Source organism: Phycodurus eques, chromosome 7 (assembly GCF_024500275.1).
Source record: "Phycodurus eques isolate BA_2022a chromosome 7, UOR_Pequ_1.1, whole genome shotgun sequence".
Classification (NCBI taxonomy): domain Eukaryota; kingdom Metazoa; phylum Chordata; class Actinopteri; order Syngnathiformes; family Syngnathidae; genus Phycodurus; species Phycodurus eques.
In genome coordinates, this window is record NC_084531.1 from 13,574,896 (window position 1) to 13,596,131 (window position 21,236).

Consider the following 21,236-nt stretch of genomic DNA (forward strand, 5'->3'; position numbering starts at 1 on the left):
AATAACAATGCTGAAAAAAGGCAAAATAATTAGAGCTTCAACAGGCAGTGACAAAGGAAATAATAATAAGCAGATGATGATGTGATTTACATTACATACACAACAATTTGTGTGATAGCTAGTATTTGATATTTTTCCCTTGTCAAAAGTTCAACTTTGTGAAATTTCTGTCGGGCCAATTATACATACTTGTGCACTCACTGTAGTAGTCTCGCAACGCTGCATTATTTGCATATCTGTTGTTGACCAATACTGGCCACTCATGCCAGAGTAGCATCTGCCGCACTTGCACACTGATTGAGGATTATCTGCAACATTTGCACAATCAACATTTTCCCAGATTATCGCCCTACCAGTCACTTTAAACTTGCATACACTCCTTGAAGTCTCGGCGCTCTTTGCACAATTGTCATTGCACCGGACTATTGCTATATTAGTCATTCAAACTGCTCTGAGTGCTAGAGAATTTGTCAAAAAGAAAAAGAAAATTGTACCGGCATTACCAGAGGAAAAGAAAAAAAAAAAGATATAGGCATACTCATCCATCCATTTTCTGAGCCTTTTCTCCTCACTAGGGTCGCGGGCGTGCTGGAGCGTATCCCAGCTATCATCGGGCAAGAGGCGGGGTACACCCCGAACTGGTTGCCAGCCAATCGCAGGGCACATACAAACAAACAACCATTCGCACTCACATTCACACCTACGGGCAATTTAGAGTCTTCAATTAACCTACCATGCATGTTTTTGGGATGTGGGAGGAAACCGGAGTGCCCGGAGAAAACCCAGACAGGCACGGGGAGAACATGCAAACTCCACACAGGCGGGGCCGGGGATTGAACCGACGCTCTAACCAGTCGCCACCGTGCCGCTACCAGATAACTACAAACCCTTTATTGCTCAGTGACTGTTTTTGTCAATGTCTTTATGTCTCAAAAGTGTTCTCTGTCAATTGGCTATCTGTTGTCGTACTAGAGCGGCTCCAACTACCGGAGACAAATTCCTTGTGTGTGTTCTTTTTTTGGACATACTTGGCGAAATAAAGATGATTCTGATTCTGATGTAGCACAGGCCTCTATCTAAATGGATAGTATGTATCTACAGTATGTCCGGATCAAGGCTGTGTGAGACTTTCTCTTCCTTGCTGGTCCCGCCCAAACTTCTTAACCAGTTGCACCATGGAGGTTAGTTTCGGTCTGATCAAAGGTCAGCGGAAGGAAGGTGGGTTAGGGCTATTACTGATGACCCCTAACTTCTGTTTCTTGTCCCGCTGCTTCTTATCTGCCATCTTTGACATTCTCGTCAGTCATTATTTTTGTCTCCACGCAGTGTCAGAGCCGCATGCTTGCATACTACAGCAATCCTTATTAATGTAATCAATGCTGCTCATCATGTTCCAATCAATGCATTGTTTTACCGTCTTTGTGTATGAATGTTTGTGTGTGTGTGTGTGTGTGTGTGTGTGTGGGTGGGTGGGTGGTTTGCAACATGGCATCTGTTTTGTCCTCAAATGTCCTCACTCTACAGCCATATTTACATCTTATGTAAGAAAACATCCTCAATGAATTCACAACGAGGGTGCTTGCCACAATGTACTGTACTCTGTGTGCTGCGAGGTGTGTGTGTGTGTGCGTGCGGTGCAGTGCAGGCTAATCTTAGGAAACATGGCCGGACCCAAACCCCCCGGGGTGAGCGCACGACATGACCAATCGTGCTCATTAGTCGATCACTGCAGGCGTCCTGCTGGCATGAAGCAACTTGCAGGGCGGGGGATGCATATGTGTGGGTGGGTGGGTGCGTGCATACGTGCGTGTCTGTGTTTGGATAGAAAGCTCATAAAAAATATTTGTAAAAATATTTAAACTTATTTGTTCAAATAAAAAAATAAAAAATCTTCATAGGGCTGCAGCTAGGCCTGTCACAATAATTACTATATCGGCTTATCGTTCGATAAATAAAATGTACACTATAGTTTTTCCGGAGTCGATAAATTGTCATAGTTGTGGGGAGCCGGCGCTCGGATCACACAGTGAGTGAGTTTGACGGCTGTGTCATTAGCTGCTCGTGGGCTCATGGAACGCTGGCGGACCGGAACACTCTTGCCGATGTTGGCTCCGTCCAATACGGCACAATCTTGCTCCATGTGCAACGCCTAGATTCAGACAACAGAGACACAATTAACACAAACACGGGACCGTTAACTGTTTATTAAGCATAACCTCAGTGGCACAGGCTATTCAGCCAGTAGTTGACTACAGTGAACATCAACATCTTTATTGACAGGCGAAGGAATCGTTTTCAGCAAACCAACCACACAGTAGCTGGGTTTATGTGGAGACTTTATGGTCATTCTGATCGAAGATCTCTGGTCAACTGTTTACGTGTGAGGTGATCTATTCCAATCGGGTATATACACCTGCACTATTTGGAACTGCCGTATGACATGCGCACTTCGTCGTGAACGTCACGTCATTCATCAAGATGGAGGTTTGTCGTCTATTCAGCGCAGTAGTTTTATACTATTATTTAAAAAAAAACAAAAAAAACGCTTGATTAAAAACAACTTCTAAGTACTTAAAAACAAGATCTCCGTCACATTCGAGTTCCATCGGGAGCCGCCAAAAATTACGGCGTGCGTAAACGTTGGTGTCACCGCGCATTTACGTGTGTAGATAAAGCTTTTCCCGACTCTATTCCGAATGACGAAAATGTACTTCTGAACAGTTTGGAAAAAGGAATATTCCACCCCTGTGAAACCAAATGAAATTCCATTCAGATTTTGCCTGCTTATTCCAACTGAGGTGTTTGTATGGAGCATTTTCATTCGGTTTGGGCTTCTAAACCGATTATATTCGGAATAGAAGGCTAGTCTTGCATCTCTTTATGCTTTATTTCAGACCCAGGGGGATCCATATCACACAGTAAAGAAAAACAATTTAATATAGAAACAAGAACGGAAATTATAATAACGACAACAACAATAATAACAATACTGATTTAAAAGCACAATTAAAAAAATAAATACAAAATAAAACGGGTGGGCCTGATTTTTCAGGATTTCAGAGGAATTAAAAAAAACAACATAATATAATTTATCGTGATAGTTTCTGGGACAATATATCGTCTGGGCAGCTGTGACTTAGTTCGTAGATGTTAGCTTAGCCTGGTGCTGCAGCTTAGCTCTGGACGGGCACAGTGTCCACAATGTCCGCTTTGCTGCAGTGACTCATTTTCTTTTCTTTCTAAATTCTATCCTCCGGTCCCTTTGTTGCTGTTTGTTAGCGTGTCTCGTTCCAACGGATGTCTTCACTGCGGCAGGATTTTCACAGCTTCCCTGCAGTACAGTTTGGAAAGTGAAAAAAAACAGTTGACTGAGTGTGTGCCGTGAAGTAGAAAAGCACAGTAAATGCTCCCCGACCTGTGTTCATTAAGCATATGTCACCCCTGGAGGCCTTCCTCATATACATGAAGACGAAGAAGAGGAGGATTTTCCAGGCTGCACTTTACTTTCCTCTCCTCCGCACTGTTACACACACAACTCCCAAGCATCTGATGGAGATATCAGGCCCTCCTCACCCCCAGGGGAGGTGAGGAAGTGGAGGTGGAGGAGGCACAGTAGTGGTGGATCTGAACAACAGATAGGGAGGAGATAGCGGAAGGAGGAAAGGATCCAGTGGCCCTGAGGTTGAAAGCTGAGGGGGATACCTCCGCTCCCCTCGGTCCTTCGCGTTGTATCCCAGCTCCACGCGCGCACAGACACGCACACACACACACACACACACACACACACTCACTCACTCACTCACTCACTCACTCACTCACTCACTCACTCACTCACTGGATTGTTTTAGCAGCTGCAGCCAAAACATGCAACCCTCCTTCCCAGCCGTCCTCTGGCTCCTTCTTTCATTCATAGATCATTCTCCTGACTGTCGATCATTATGCACCATAAGGCTGAAGTGTGCTGAGACAGAGCTGTCCACTTCCTCCGTCCCACGGCTTAAGTTTCATGCTGACTCTGGGAGTGTGTGTATGTGTGTGTGTGTGTGTGTGTCGTGTGCAGTCATTACAGTGGCACATTCTCATCCGTGTGTGCCGTTTGACAAATGTACCTTAAGTGTTTTTGTTGTTGTTGTTTTGCTTAATGAGTGGAAAGTTGGCCCGGTGCAGGTTTTTAAATAGGTGAATGGCTATTGACTTGCTCACACACACACTGAATGGATGGAGACACTGTGATAGATTCATGAATGTAGATGGTACATTCAAGGGGATTGATTCATTTATCACCACCTTCATGTAAAGTCTTCGTTTACGAGGGCCTGATGTGCAACTAATGGCTAAATGAATACACATTCAAACAGATAGGATAGGATAGACTGTTGCCAAGTTCGGCAATGTCTCCTGAGCCAGCCAGGTGTTTATGTTGTTTCATCGTGTTTGTTTAGTTCAGTGATTGCTGTGAGAGATCATCACGTCTGTCGCTGGAAATGATCTGATTTAACTTAATTGGTCTGAAAATGGTTTATTTACATCAATTAATGTATCTTTGTTCATCTATCTATGCTAACGAGGTATAGTCACAAGCAGAACAATTAAAGGCTCTTTCACTAGACCTCTGTAGTATCGTTACTTTTTGTTACATATATCAATAAAGAGGCGGCACGGTGAATGACTGGTTAGCACATCTGCCTCTCAGTTCTGCGGTTCAAATTCGGCCTCGCGTGTGTGGAGTTTGCATGTTCTCCCCGTGGCTGCGTGGGTTTTCTCCAGGTACTTCGGTTTCCTCCCACATCCCAAAAACATGCATGGTAGGTCAATTAAAGACTCTAAATTGCCCGTAGGTATGAATGTGATTGCAAATGGTTGTTGGTTTATATGTGCCCAGCGATTGGCTGGCGACCAGTTCAGGGTGTACCCCGCCTCTCGCCCAGAGTCAGCTGGGATAGGCTCCAGCACGCCCGCGACCCTCGCGAGGAGAAGCGGGTAGGAAAATGAATGAATGAATGTCAATAAAGGTTTAGATCATGTGGACTGTACATTAATATCCATCCATTTCACATCGATAGATGCGCTGCAAGCCTGCGCATCGATAGATGTGCAGGCTTCAATCGCTTAATGTACGGGTGTGAGCCAGCAACTGTTATTTTCCGCGATGGTCCATTCCAGTGGGGTTCGGGCGTGTTGCGTAAGTTTGCTGTCTAACCCTTAGACAGCAAACGTAAGACTGCGTTAAGAGTACCTCTTCCTGTATTCCATCAAGACATGGTTAATAATGATAATAGCCATCCATTTTCCGTACCGCTTATGCTCACTAGGGTCGCAGGCGTGCAGGAGCCTATCCCACCTATCTTCGGGCGAGAGGCGGGGTACACCCTGAACTGGTCACCAGCCAATCGTAGTAGTTGTAGTATTTCAAAATTTAAACAATTTTAGATGGTTTATTTTGCCTTTACAATTTCTTACATTGTATATTATCCTTAATTCTAGTGGAGGCGATTTCATGCTAATTGTTCCCAAAAAGACGGATTAACAATCAAGCTGCTTTCCCAGGAAAATCCGGGAATGTCCGCACGTGTGTGTCGTATGTTGTATCTTTAACCACGTGTGGAATGTTTGCCATCTCTTTGTGTGCGTGCGTGTGTGTCCCCGTGTGCGTGTGTGTGTGTCGCTGGGCCTGCCCACTTCCGTCTTGATATCCTTTCATGTTCATGCTTCACAGAATCAAATAATGGGATCAACATGTGTGTTACAGCGCAATGCTTCTCTGCAGATGTCGCTATCGTTTGCTCGGGGACAGCATTCACGGTTTGAAATTACACTGTACAGTTGGTACTCATGACAATTTAATACAACCCCAATTCCAATGAAGTTGGGACATTGTCAAACACAAATAAAAACAGAATACAATGATTTGCAAATCATGTTCAACCGATATTTAATTGAATGCACTACAAAGACAAGATATTTAATGTTCAAACTGATAAATGTGATTGTTTTTAGCAAATAATCATTAACTTAGAATTTTATGGCTGCAACACGTTCCAAAAAAGCTGGGACAGGGTCATGTTCACCACTGTGTTACATCACCTTTTCTTTTAACAACATTCAATAAACGTTTGGGAACTGAGGACACTAATTGTTGAAGCTTTGCAGGTGGAATTCTTTCCCATTCTTGCTTGATGTACAGCTTCAGCTGTTCAACAGTCCGGGGTCTCCGTTGCCGTATTTAACGCTTCATAATGCGCCACACATTTTCAATGGGAGACAGGTCTGGACTGCAGGCAGGCCAGTCTAGTACCCGCACTCTTTTACTACGAAGCCACGCTGTTGTAACACGTGCAGAATGTGGTTTGGCTTTGTCTTGCTGAAATAAGCAGGGGTGTCCATGAAAAAGATGTTGCTTGGATGGTAGCATAAGTTTCCTGTATATAGCTTTCAGCATTAACGGATCCTTCACAGATGTGTATGTCGCCCATGCCATTGGCACCAACACAGCCCCATACAATCACAGATGCTGGCTTTTGAACTTTTCGTCCATAACAGTCCGGATGGATCTTTTCCTCTTTGGCCCGGAGGACACGACGTCCACAATGTCCAAAAACAATTTGAAATGTGGACTCGTTGGACCACAGAAAACTTTTCCACTTTGCATCAGTCCATCTTAGATGAGCTCGGGCTCAGAGAAGCTGGCGGCGTTTCTGGGTGTTGTTGATAAATGGCTTTTGCTTTGCAGAGTAGAGTTTCTAGTTGCGCTTATGGATGTAGCGCCGAACTGTATTTACTGACATTGGTTTTCTGAAGTGTTCCTGAGCCCATGTGGTGATATCCTTTACACATTGATGTCGGTTTTTGATGCAGTGCCGCCTGAGGGATCGAAGGTCATGGGCATTCAATGTTGGTTTTCCGCCTTGCCGCTTCCATGTCGTGATTTCTCCAGATTCTCTGAACCCTTTTGCTGATATTATGGACCATAGATGATGAAATCCCTAAATTCCTTGCAATTGTACGTTGAGGAACATTGTCCTTAAACTGTTCAACTATTTTCTCACGCACTTGTTCACAAAGAGGTGAACCTCGCCCCATCTTTGCTTGTGAATGACTGAACAATTCAGGGAAGCTCCTTTTATATCCAATCATGGCACCCACCTGTTCCCAATTAGCCTGTTCACCTTTGGGATGTCCCAAACAGGTGTTTGATGAGCATTCCTCAACTTTCTCAGTCTTTTTTGCCACCTGTCCCAGCTTTTTTGGAACGTGTTGCAGCCATAAAATTCTAAGTTAATGATTCTTTGCTAAAAACAGTAAAGTTTATCAGTTTTAACATTACATATCTAACCATATATAACTGGGAACACTGTAACTTGGGGAAAACATATTTTTCTTTAATGAATATTATGAAAAAATACTTTAATCCTATGATATCCAATACAATGTGGAATTATAGCAACATAATAGTGTTTTTGTCCCAAAGCATGTTTGGAAGAAAGGCTTTTCAGAGTGTGTCACTACTGCAGTTTGAACATAATACAGTGGAGCCACTAGAAGTTAACACAATTCGTTTGAGGTTGACAAAACAGGTTGGCTGTTCAACTGTCAATTTGTTTTGTCCAGTGGAACCTCGATAAAATAGACCCCGATGTAAAGCATATCTGATAAAACGGACCGTTGGGACTGAGCAATGTGTGCAAGAATAGTTTCCATTTGTCATTTACAATGCCGTTGGCAAAGTCTGTCAATTCCAGATTTGGCGGCTGTTGTTTACTGGCACTGTGGCACAATGCAGGCAGAGAATGGGACTGGCATATTTCCGGGTCCCAGATATACAATACTAGTAGATTCAATTTGAGCAAGAGCAGCATGGCTTTGCTGTCCTTTAAGTCTGGAACATGCTATTTTCGGTACAGTAACTGTTTTTTTGTTTTGTGTTTGTTTTTTTGTCAAGCCTTTGGCAACGGATTTGGAACTAGGAAGCACACTAATTCCTCGCGGCTCATGAAAGTGACTCGCCTGTACGTCAACAATGCTACCATGACCAAGCACACCGGTGTGGTAAGTTTGGAATAAAATGTGAAACTTTCAAACATTTTTAAGCTCACCCGTGATCCTAATGAGAACAAACGCCAAAGAAAATCCATCCATCCATTTTCTCTTACCGCTTATCCTCACGAGGATCGTGGGCTGCTGGAGCATATCCCAGCACACCCTGAACTGGTCGCCAGCCAATCGCAGGGCACATAGAAACAAACAACCATTCGCACTCACATCCACACCTATGGGCAATTTAGAGTCAATCAACCTATCACGCATGTGTTTGGGACGTGGGAGGAAACTGGAGTGCCTGGAGAAAACCCACCCAGGCACGGGAAGAACATACAAACTCTGCACAGGCGGGGCCGGGATTTGAACCCCGGGCCCCAGAACCGTGAGGCAGATGTGCTAACCAGTCGTCCACTGTGCTGGCCAAAAGAAAATAGATGGATGAAAATCATTAGCAATACCAATACCATTGTGAGGGTGTACTTGCCAAAACATTGCTAGCCAAAACAATGCTAACACTCGAAGTACTGGTTCTTTTACTCAGCCTTGATACATTTCAGCTATGGATGCAATGAGTGCTACACACGGACCAGGAATGCAGGGATAAGTGTGGCGACTATGCTTTGCAAACACGCTTATCAGTTAGCCAAACAACAGTGAATGAGATGAATGGGCCACCAAGAGTCCATTAAAGTGCTCTGACAGAACCCACGAGCAGACCGTCACCATAATCCGATCGCTTGTCACGAAAGTTGAGCTGGGCAAGCTCATAGCTGCGCCAGGCCCCAGCGATTGCCTTTTTGAACACGCCGTTTCTTCGGGTTTCCAGCTTCCCATTTGCTCTTATTAAACGACAATAGCAGAAGAATAACAGGAAATTAAGGGAGAGGGGATGACATGGCAAAGATTCAAAGCAGCACTGTTTTGAATTAGATCCAGTATGAAATTGGACATTTGTTGATGATTCAGTCATGTGTTAGACAGGGATTTGTTGTAAAAACAAAAATAAAAGAAGGATTTGTACTTAATTTTAAGGTAGCAATATGAGTTAACCACTTGATATTAAATCAACTTTTAAAAAATGTCTCACATGTATTGTTTATTAATCAAGAATGTAATAATTTCTCACTTTTTTCATGGTTCGACAAAACTACTCGGGTGTAAACCCTTTCCATGACACTTTTTGGAGGGATGGGCATCGATTAAAAAAGTAAATTAAATGTTGGTGTGTGTTTTGATAAAGATGAGGATCTGTGCCTTTGTCAAAACTGTATCGTATTGTATTCAGGCATATGCAGAAGTCTCTTTGTATTTGTAAGTATCTATGAGGAATTTTAATGCTGATTAGGCCTGTCAGGATAATTACAATTTTGACTTATTGTTCGATAAATAAAATGGACACGATAGTTTTTCCAGACTCGATAAATTGTCATTGTTGTGTTGAGCCGGCGCGCGGATCACACGTGAGCGAGTTGGACGGCTGTGTCATTAGCCACTAGTGGGTGCCGGCGGACTGGTACACTCTTGCACGTGTTGGCGCCACATTTACTCGGAATAGCCATACGACATGCGCACTTCATCGTGAACGTCACGTCATTTATCAAGAAGGAGGTCCGTCATCTATTCAGAAGAGTAGTTGGGATTGTTTTTATACCTTTATTTTAAAAAAATGCTTGATTACAAACAACTTATAAGTAGTTAAAAATAAGATCTCCTGGCTCTTATTTCAAATGGTGAAAATTTACTTCTGAACACTTTGAAAAAGGAATATCCCACCCCTGTGAAACCAAATGAAATTCCATTCTGATTCGAATTTATTCCGAATGAGGTGTTTATATGGAGCATTTTCATTCGGTTTGGGCTTCTAAAGCAATTATAATCGGAATAGAAGGCTCCATATTAAACCAAACTAGTATTGCAGCTCTTTATTCTTTATTTTAGACCCAGCGGAATACATATCACAGAGTAAAGAAAAACAATTTAATTGAAAAACAAGAAGGATAATAACAGCAAGAATAATAATAACAACAATACTGATTTAAAAGCAATAAAATAAAACAAATAATATAAGGGCAGGCCTTTTTTTTTTCAGAGGCATTAAAAAATCATTCAGCTTTATCGTGATAGTTTTGGGAAAAATATATCGGTAACCTCAAAAATTGTTATCTTGACAGGCCTAAATGCTGATTCAAATAGAATTGTTTGGCCTTGGTGGAGGTATTTGTTCTACTGAGTGCCTAGTTAGCAAATGTGTCTAGAAAGCTAATGCCAATGAGGGCTTTGAACATAATCTTCACATTCCCAAAATACAGCTTTGTCTTTTCCAGTTTAGAAAAATTGCGTTACTCTACACGCCATGTTTACAGAGCTTGCCAAAACTAATCATCACAGAGGTACAACGTGTTTGTAAATCCTCCTCGAGAGCACCAAGCAGTAATTTAGAAAATGACTTTTAAGTTGTACATTATGCCTCTTCTTACATCCATGCACGTGAATGTATAAGTCAGTATTCTTCCTAACGTTGTGGGTATGTTAGATATAGGTTATCAATATGCTAATAAACAATCTGCTAAATCTGCTAGAATGTTAGCATTTAACATATTGGTATGCCAATACATTAGCATTAGCAGACCTCTGCCAAGTTTGAACTGTCAGTAAATGTGGGAAAAAATCTTGGAGTGCTGAGTTTGCTTGTGGGAACCCATTGTGGCAAGTAGCAGTTTCTGCATGCGCTATGACAAGACGAGGCAGCAGAAATCAGCAACTTCAACACTTGTGGTTAAAGCACAACATAGGCCAACATAAAAAGTAGCCCAACTCAATGACACATCATAGGGTACGTACAGTAAATCTATTGGAATGTCAGCACTTACTTTGAAAATAAAATCGTGAAACACCATATTTGTGTTTGTCCATTAAATGTTGCGCATTTTAGCATGCTAACACATTAGCATGTGTGTCAAAGATCTCATGCCTTTGATTTGTTCTTCTCCCCTTCAGCCTCTCCTCGGTGGGTTGGCATGGCCCAGTGATGAACGGAGCGGCGGTGTCCGGTAGCCCGGAACTCTCCTCTTCATGCCCGCTGCCCGACTGGCGAGAGTTCTGCGAACTCCACGCCCGAGCCTCGGCTGCAGACTTCGCTGACAAGTTCCAGCGCTTCCTGTCAGAAAACCCGTGCTACGACTCACCCGGCGCTGACACCAGCTTTTCGCAACACTTTGCCCAACACTTCCTGGAGTGTTTCTCGGCTGTTCTGAGCCAGGCCAGGGAAAACCGGGCATCCTCGCCGGGGAGGGACGGCTTCCACGTCGCGCCCAAGTACAGCATTGTTCCTTTCCTGGGGATACAGGGCTGTCCCTTGTCCTACAGCCACGAGCTCTACCAGAGACGCAAGGACGCCGGGGCTTCTAGCGAATCTCTGGACAGCATGGACAGCGGAGGGGGCGGGATAGAAGGCGGCGGAGGGAGCACCACGGCCGGCGCCCACGGCCCTCAGCCCACACACAAGGTGTCCGCCCTAGGTCAGTCCCGGAGTTCCGAGGACGTGTCGGTGAGCCACCCAAAAGCTCGGTTCAAGAAGGGCTTCTCGCTTAGGAACATGAGCCTGTGCGTAGTGGATGGGGTGAAGGAGATGTGGCATCGCCGCGCTTCCCCCGAGCCAGACGGTCCCTCCGCAGCCAGGAAGCCTAATGGGACTGGAGGAGGATCTGCTGGAGGTGAGACGACGACTGCGGCGGTGGGAGAGAAGTGGTCCCAAAAGCTGCGACTACCCAGAGGCTCCCAGGGGCACAAGGCCGAAATGGTGGAGATCCAGAGGGAAGGGGCACTCAGGTTCATGGTGGCCGACGACACCAACTGCATGGGCGCCGCGCAGTGGCAGAAGTGCCGCCTGCTGCTGAGGAAGAGCAAGAGGGACGAAGGGCCCGAGAGATTCTTGTTGGAGTTCTACGTGCCGCCGAAGGTACGTTGTTGCATGCTACCGTCATTGTCCGTATTAGGTATACAGCTTCTTCCATGGGCAAACATGAGGAGCACCTTCACATTCTAATCCAATGATTCTGTATCTGTGGTGTTAGTGTAAAAGTGTAGGTCTGCTATCATATTTTCTCATTTCTTCGCTGTTGGGTGGATCCTTGCACCTCCAAAGTGAATACTTTTCAGCAAATGTAAAAAAAAAAAAACACCATTTTGAATGAATTCTCAAACACCGCTGTGTTGTAGTTGGCATCATACCTTATATTGCTATCATATACTGTTGCACACTAACATCAACACAACACCTCCCCAAAACCATATTTAATCACTTATTAAATATGCTAAAAAAAACAACGCCTTTTTATTATGCTGTCATTGATTAAAACGGCAGGACATGTTGCCAGTGCCAGCTGCCCTCGCCATAATCTGCATTTATGCCGAGCCACTGACCATATAAAAGGTCTTGAGTACGTCACAGAAGCAAATGCCTATGTTAAGTCATCTTCCCAAACTATTTTTAAAGGTCTTACACCCATGAGTGATGCAATAAATAAAACAACAGGCTGACTAAACCCTTGTGTTAGGCGGATAGTAATATATATGCACTTGCCTCATTAGCCATGAGCTTCCTTCTGCAACAAAGCATTACAGCAGTCGATATGAACAAAACAAGCCTACGCAAATGTATCTAACCTTACTATTTTTACTTCTTGTCTAAAAAGCATCCACACTTTAAATATAGGTAACAAATATTGCACACGGCTTCCACAGAATGAGAAACGAGGGATAGTTTTACAACACTTCCCAGATATTTTGAGCATTCAAAGGTGTCATTGAATTTGTTCTCAAGCTATTTTTTAAACACTTTAAATAAGTTACTATTGCCTAAAAATAACAGACAAAGTAGGGACAGACCAATAGTATTGATTTTTGAAAAAATATAAATTTGACTATATTTAGAGGGTGTTTCTGCCTCACAGCGACGATTTACGTAGTTTTTAGTGGAGCAGCTTTTGAATATTTTTAGAATCGAGGACTCTACCAATAATCCCATAAATCAATTGAGTAATCGAATAAAAATCATCTTTGTCAACAGCTGCATTTTCTTTGTGGGGGGTTCATTAATTTCAAATAGGTCTTCATATGAGTATGCCCCTGCGATTGGCTGGCAACCAGTTCAGGGTGTACCAAGCCTACTGCCCGAAGATAGCTGGGATAGGCTCCAGCACTCCCGCGACCCTTGTGAGGAGAGGTGGCTCAGAAAATGGATGGATGGATGGATGAGTATGCCCATATCTTTTTTTTCTTTTCCTTTCGGCTTGTCACATTAACTGTCGACACAGCGTGTCATCTTATTCCATGGCAGCCTATCTTGTGCGTCCAGTTTTCAAATGCCAACTGCCATCATGTCTTCCTTAACTACATCTATTAACCATCTCTTAGGTCTTCCTTTAGCTCTCTAGCTCCATCTTCATCATCCATCCATCCATCCATCCATCCATCCATCCATTCTCAACACCACTCATCCTTTTCAGGGTCATGGGGTGCTGCAAGCCTATCCCAGCTGACTTGGGGCGAAAGGCAGACTACACCCTGAACTGGTCACCAGTCAGTCACAAGGCACCTTTAGACACGGACAACCAGTCGCACTCACATTAACACCGTCAATGAGTGGGACCTGAACCCACGCTGCCTGCACCGTAGTCAGGCGAATGCTACACTCTCAGTGACTTCCCATCCTCATCATTCTTCCGCCAATGTACTCACTATTTGTCCTCTGGACATGTCCAAACCATCCGAGTTTGCGCTGTCCATTAGAAAAAAATGTTTAAAATGCAATCAGCGCACGTACGTGCATGATGTCATTATCAATGACTCTTTTTGCACTTTCTGTTAAAGTCCTACGGTCCTCTGTGCAATTCTGAATAGCTCAAAAACCTTAAACCAGCCTATGATCATAATATATAATAACAAACATGTGTTTGGACCATATTATTATTCTCTGAGTAGAGTGAGTAAGCAACAGAAGAAGTAATCAGAGTCCTTGTTTTTTTTTTCTGTTTATAAGATTAGCACTAAAGAAATGCTCTTCACCTTTGTCCGCGTGGGATTTCCAGATTGTTGCCCGTGACCTTGAGATGGCCACATGGCCGTGCAGCTGAGTGTGTGCTGGGAACGTGGGGTGAAGATGGCACAGGTGGTTGCAAGACGGTCATGGGGGGGTCTGATTGAGGGGTCTGGAGATGGAAAGAAAGAAGCTATCATGTTAACCCCTCTTAGCACTTTGCAAAGTTTCCCACTGGTGTTGCATAAATCTGAATGTATCGCTTCCTCATCTTGGGCATGCGGTGACAACAGGGAGAAGAACCAAAATAGTTGTTCCTCAGCACTCTCACATGCTGTGTTCTATTAGCGTCAATATGCGAAAGAAGCACTTCCAGAAATAAGGACAAGCTTCATGACCGGTCCACTGTCCTGTTCACATCATTGGAGGGCACACTCAGCTGTGTCAGATCATTAAAGTGACCAGCGCAGTCTCCTTCCTGGCTGCTGCATGATGACACAGCACAGGCTCGCTGACCACACACCATCCGCTATCCCATCAGGGGAAACAATAACTTTGAAATAATTGATTAAAATATAGATGTGGAATTGAACCTCCCTGAAAATCTTTTTTTTTTGTCTTACATACAGTAGTAGTAGCAGTACTTTGCAAACATCTTTAGTCACCATTAGATCACTCTTTTGTTTCCACAATGCCATAGTGACTCCATAGAGCGTAGACCTCTGCTTTGGCTCAAAACGGAGTGTTTTATTAGTCAGCCTACAGTCACTAATGTTCTAGTCCTGGTACACTTGCCTGACTTTGATACAAGTAGCGTGGGAGTATGAATCGTGGTCTGTCCCTACTGTGCTCTATGATTGACTGCGACATTGCAGCGTGTGTAACACCTTTCTCCTGAACTCATTTGGGATTGGCTCCAGCTCCCTGTGAACCCGAACAGGATAAGTGGTGTAAAAAATGTTTACTTGATTTTCGTCATTTTCTCCTTTGCTTGCGTGACTTTTCTCCGGGTACTCCGGATTACAAAAAAATACATGCTAATTTCATTGTGGACTGAAAAGTCCGTCGGTGTGAACGTTAGTATCAATGATTGTAATATTTGTTTATATGCCCTGCGATTGGTTGGCAACCAGTCCAGGGTGTAGGTTGGGTTGTTTAAAGGTCAGTTGGGATAGACTCCAGCTCACTAATGAGCGCAAGCGCTATAGAAAATGAATGGATAGTTAGCCTATTACTTTCGGGTTTGTGTCGGATGCTGAGCAAACTGGTGATGCCATTATGATTCTATAGCAGACGTCAAACTCAAGGCCCGGGGGCCAGATCCGATCATTTTACGTGGCCCACGAAAGCAAATCAACAACTTCCATAATTGTTTCTAAAATCTGTAACAACATTTTAAATTGTTATATGTAATAAATAATAATGTTGCGCTATTGCAAGCAACAACCAATAGTTGAACAAACTATTATCCTTGAGTTCTGATTTCAAAACTAGTTATCATCAATTTGTTGTGTATTAATAATGTGATGAGGCAATTAAACATTCATAAGGTGTCACAGACAGCTCTCTCAGGGAAACTGTACCTACGATGTGGCCCGCGACAAATATGTTTGACACCCCTCCCTGTTCTTTAGCTTGGACTGTTTTGTTAGTGCCATGGCGACTAAAATGGTCAAAATAGATTTGTATATTCAAATTCTCACCAAAATTGAAAGGCTTCTTTCTTTCAATGGAAAAAGATTCTGTCATTTTTGTGTATTCCTGATTAATGTTTGTGTATGTCTGACTATTTGCCAAGTTACTACATCAAAATGATTGCTGTGATTGAAACAACATTAAAACAACAAAGCATGTGGTAGCCTAAGACTTTGGCTACTAAGGATTACTACTTGGTTTATGATGGAGCTCCGGAACAGAAATTGCGGTGGTTTCTAGTAGCCTATGCTGACGCAGTATTAATAAGTAGGGGGGTAACTGAATGTGCCTTCTGGTGCTGCATGACAACTTATTTTTACGCCGCATCACAAACTACTTCATTGCACACCTCGAAACATCATATGTCAGTACCGTTGTAAACCAAGTACCCCATGTGTCTAATTTAAATGTTCTAAAATAGAATGCTAGAAGGACATGGACAACGTACCGTTCCATGTGAAGCTGGTATGCAGGTGTGAAAGACCACGGACTAAATACATACGGACTGGTATGTTGATTAATGTTCTATTTCAGTGCAGTTGAGAGTGCAGACCTCCACCAAGGCTAATCCCAGTTTAGATCAGCAGCCAAATTACACGCCCTGGTAAATACCCACCGCCTGTGTGAACTCTGTCATGAGGATTCATACATTCTTCAGCAAAAATCAAAGAATATAATTTTGTGACAGTATAACAAAATCCTTTATGTGACTCTCCACCAAAATATAATTGGTTCTTTTCTTGCAAACAAACAAAAAGCAAACAAACGAACAAACATTAAAAAACAAAGTCTCGAGAAAGCATTCTGCATACAAAGTTAGCAATTTTGGTTTGAAGCACCCATTTTTTTCAAAATCTAGTGCTTGTATTTTAACAAATGTCTCGAGGAAATTTACCCAAATGGGCCCTAATTAGAAGCAACTATTGCAGACATACCACCAACGCAAAATTGTGAAAGATTTTAGCCTATGCTGTCTATTGCGGGCAGAGCATGAGGTCAAAGTTTGATGATCATTCTGAGGAATCACAATGAAAAAGGACTCCTGATGCTAATGGCGAGGCAGCAGACCTACTTTCTTTTCTCCTGCCTGTCTGTGTAAGATAGCTCATACATGCTGCTCTGAAAGTGCCCCAAAATCCTTTTTCAGGTTGAAAACACTCCAGTCAGTAATATGTTGGTTGACCTAGCCCCAAAAAGTTGATTTTCTTTTTTTTTAAGTGGCCTTGAAGATGAATTTTTAATGATGTCCAAAATCGTCCTCTTCAGTAAATCTGTTTTCGTGCACATATTCAGCTGAACCAATCAGAGGACTTGAAAAATACCAACGTGACTCAGCCTGCTTGAAGTCGCATAGTGGTGAAGCTAAAATCTGATTGCTTAGACCATTTCAATGGTGTGTGTGTTTCACCTGGTTGATGCCAGCACTTGAGATTCTCAACGCCTTGGGCAGAATACATTTACCAAAAAAAACGATTCTACAGTTACAGCACTGTAAACGACTGGAAGCTGAGCAAAGAACATGCACACATGCTATGAAATGAAGACACAAGACTGTTGGAAATATATTCATCTAAATTATTATATATATTGTTATATACATACACGTTTTATTACAACACCAATTCTAATGAAGTTGGGACATTGTGTTAAACATAAATAAAAACAGAATACAATGATTTGCAAATCATGTACAACCTATATTTAATTGAATACACTACAAAGACAAGATATTTAATGTTCAAACTGATAAACTTTATTGTTTTTAGCAAATTATTATGAACTTAGAATTTTATGGCTGCAACACGTTTCCAAAGAAGCGAGGACAGGGTCATGTTTACCACTGTGTTACATCACCTTTCTTTTAACAACATTCAATAAACGTTTGGGAACTGAGGACACTAATTGTTGAAGCTTTGTAGGCGGAATTCTTTCCAATTCTTACTTGATGTACAGCTTCAGCTGTTCAACAGTCCGTGGTCTCCGTTGTCGTATTTTACGCTTCATAATGCGCCACACATTTTCAATGGGAGACAAGTCTGGACTGCAGGCAGGCCAGTCTAGTACCCGCACTCTTTTACTATGAAGCCACGCTGTTGTAACACGTGCAGAATGTGGTTTAGCATTGTCTTGCTGAAATAAGCAGGGGCGTCCATGAAAAAGACGTTGCTTGGATGGCAGCATATGTTTCGCCAAAACCTGTATGTACGTTTCAACATTAATGGTGCCTTCACAGATGTGTAAGTTACCCATGCCATTGGCACCAACACAGCCCCATACAATCACAGATGCTGGCTTTTGAACTTTGCGTCCATAACAGTCCGGATGGTTCTTTTCCTCTTTGGCCTGGAGGACACGACGTCCACAATTTCCAAAAACAATTTGAAATGTTGACTCGTCGGACCACAGAACACTTTTCCACTTTGCATCAGTCCATCTTAGATGAGCTCGGGCTCAGAGAAGCTGGCGGCGTTTCTGGGTGTTGTTGATAAATGGCTTTTGCTTTGCATAGTAGAGTTTCTAGTTGCGCTTATGGATGTAGCGCCGAACTGTATTTACTGACATTGGTTTTCTGAAGTGTTTCTGAGCCCATGTGGTGATATTCTTTACACATTGATGTATTTTGATGCAGTGCCGCCTGAGGGATCGAAGTTCACGGGCATTCAATGTTGGTTTTCGGCCTTGCCGCTTCCATGCAGTGATTTCTCCAGATTCTCTGAACCTTTTGATGATATTATGGACCGTAGATGATGAAATCCCTAAATTCCTTGCAATTGTACGTTGAGGAACATTGTCCTTAAACTGTTCGACCATTTTTTGCCACCTGTCACAGCTTTTTTTAAATGTGTTGCAGCCATACAATTCTAAGTTAATGATTATTTGCTAAAAACAATAAAGTTTATCAGTTTGACCATTAAATAGCTTGCCTTTGTAGTGTATTCAATTAAATATAGGTTGAACATGATTTGCAAATCATTGTATTCTGTTTTTATTTATGTTTAACACAGCGTGCCAACTTCATTGGAATTGGGGTTGTATATGCTATGTATTATCATGAATGGTGACACAGTGATCGACTGGTTATCACATCTGCCTCACAGTTCTGAGGACCCGGGTTCAAATCCTGTGTGGATTCTGCATGTTCTGCTCGTGCCTGTGTGGGTTTTCGGCGGGTACTCTGGTTTCCTCCCAGATCCCAAAAACATGGATGATAGGTTAATTGAAAACTCTAAATTGCCCATAGGTGAGAATGTGAGTGTGAATGGTTGTTTGTTTATATGTGTCCTGTGATTGCCTCGCGACCAGTTCGGGGTGTACCCTGCCTCTCGCCCAAAGATAGGAGTTGGATAGGCTCCAGCACCCCCGCAACCCTAGTTAGGATAAGTGGTATGGAAAATGGATGGATGGATTGTAATGAATATTATAAATAATAATGTATTTAAGTTGTAATTGTAGGTCAGTGACTTTGATAGGCTTGACGCCAGCAGAGAAGGGTCTTAAGGCCGTCACGGAACACCGCCGCAGTAGATAGAGAGTGATCGATTGATTGAGTAAATAAGAGTGGCTAGAGACAGTGGATAGATGGATAGACAGCTAAATAGCTAGCGAGCCAGATAGATACGTAGGCAGACAGACAGACAGAAAGATACTGAGATGGATTGATAGCTAGACAGACAGACAGAGAGTGGATAGGTGGATAAAGGAACAGATACAGTGGATAGGTACAATGGACAGACAGACAGATGCTAAAAGGACATACGAATGGATAAACGACTAGATGGATGGACCGATACAGTACTGTGGATGGATGGATGGAATGAACTCAATTTAACTGATTTGTTAGATTTTTCACTCAAGCTCAGATTTTCAGGTTGCTATTTCCACCGGTTCAAAAATAAACACTTAAGTAAAAAAATGTGTATTCGCTAATGTCTTTTAAGTGTCACATGGTCAAACGTGGAGGGTTCACTTCCTGGAGGAGGGGGGAGGCTGCTCTGCCCGCCGCAGGCTTACCGGAAGCGACGCATAAGCAAAGTGTTCACTTAACATGTGATCCTCAGACAGGAATTGTGGGTGTGGATGGCGGTCAAAATCAAGATGAGAACGCTGTTACTCCAGACAGATCAGCTGATAAGCCTTAGCCAGACCATCAGTCTCCACATAAACACATAAAAACACACCATGTGGATGTGTTCAGATTATCCTTGGCAGAGGGCAAACGGAGGCCACCCTCTTTGATCACATGGCGTAAACTCTTCCTGTTTTGCATCGGTTACAGTCCGCTGATGGCGTGAAAAATTGGCCTTCTCCGTGGTGTGTTTGAGTGCTTCCAAGACTGGGGGCGGGGAAGTGGCTCTACAATGCATGACTCATTTGGGCCCTTAATTATCATGCAGGAGGGACCATTTTGAGGCCTGTTTGCCATGCAGCCAGAGATAGGTTGCCTAATGGTTATGTTTGAAACCTAGTTTTTAACGCTAAGTATGGTGTTTTAATGTAAGGGTTATTTAAACATTGGTCCTTCGTAATTGCATGTACAGTGGTCTTATTTTTACTACTAGTATAGTACAACAAAATTAAACTGCTCATTAGAAACTATTATACTATACTATTATAATTTTTTCCCATGATCCACTGGGATATGCAAGCGTCTGAAGATGATCCTTATTTAAAACAAATTTATAATACGGTATAACCACAACAAATCCTATATATTGCTGAGCACCCTCAGAGAGCCTCCTTTTAAGGATGAGCTCTGGGTTCTCAATAGGGTTGAAGTGGGGGGAGGATGCTGCCATGATTTTAATTTTTTTTGTTTCACCCAGCTTCATTTTATATCACTGATCTATACTGACAGGAGAAACACCATATCCAAAAAAACGTAAAAAACCAAAACTCAGTTCTTTATTAAACATAAACCCTATTTTCAGAATCATTTGGAACACAGTCTGGTTTGTGTTAGTGTTACATGACTGCAGGGGTCCTTGGTTTACATCGGCCCCGTGATACGACGTTTTAAGGTTCCGAATGATGTGCCATAAACTAGTTTGGTCGTCAAAAAACGGCATGCTTGTTACTGCCCTACTTACTGTTTTTCATGCAATTGTTTTATGTATATGACATTAAAGTGTTTTAATACCAATATTTACTGTACTTTTGGCTTTACTACTATGTTAGCATAAGTTAGTGATAGACTACTGCATGTTTTGACCTACAAATTCCGGTTTGTCAGTGGAATTACCCTGCATAAATTGACTATAATTCCTAAATGTTAATGTTTTGTAAACATCCTAAATGAAACCCAAAAGTCTACACTTCAATCAAATTATTTATTTTAACGTGAAAACTCAGCAGGGTGGCACGGTGACGGACTGGTTTGCACACAGGTCTCAAACTGGTGGCCCGGGGGCCAGATCCGGCCTGCCACATCATTTTATGTAGCCCGCGAAAGCAAATCAAAATTGCTAAT

At 42.7% G+C, this 21,236-nt stretch overlaps 1 protein-coding gene across 4 annotated transcripts in view; it reads left to right on the forward strand.

The window, feature by feature from the left end:
- The window catches only part of LOC133405371 (SH2B adapter protein 2), a 37,505-nt gene that overhangs the window by 4,025 nt on the left and 12,244 nt on the right, over positions 1-21,236 (forward strand). For 3 of the 4 annotated variants that reach the window (XM_061682242.1, XM_061682245.1, XM_061682244.1), the window contains exon 2: positions 11,035-11,995. In XM_061682242.1, coding sequence (XP_061538226.1) covers positions 11,066-11,995 — 930 coding nt within the window. In that variant the 5' untranslated portion in view covers positions 11,035-11,065. Of the gene's footprint in view, positions 1-7,939; positions 8,047-11,034; positions 11,996-21,236 lie in introns of all 4 variants that reach the window. The other variant, XM_061682243.1, reaches the window with a different exon arrangement.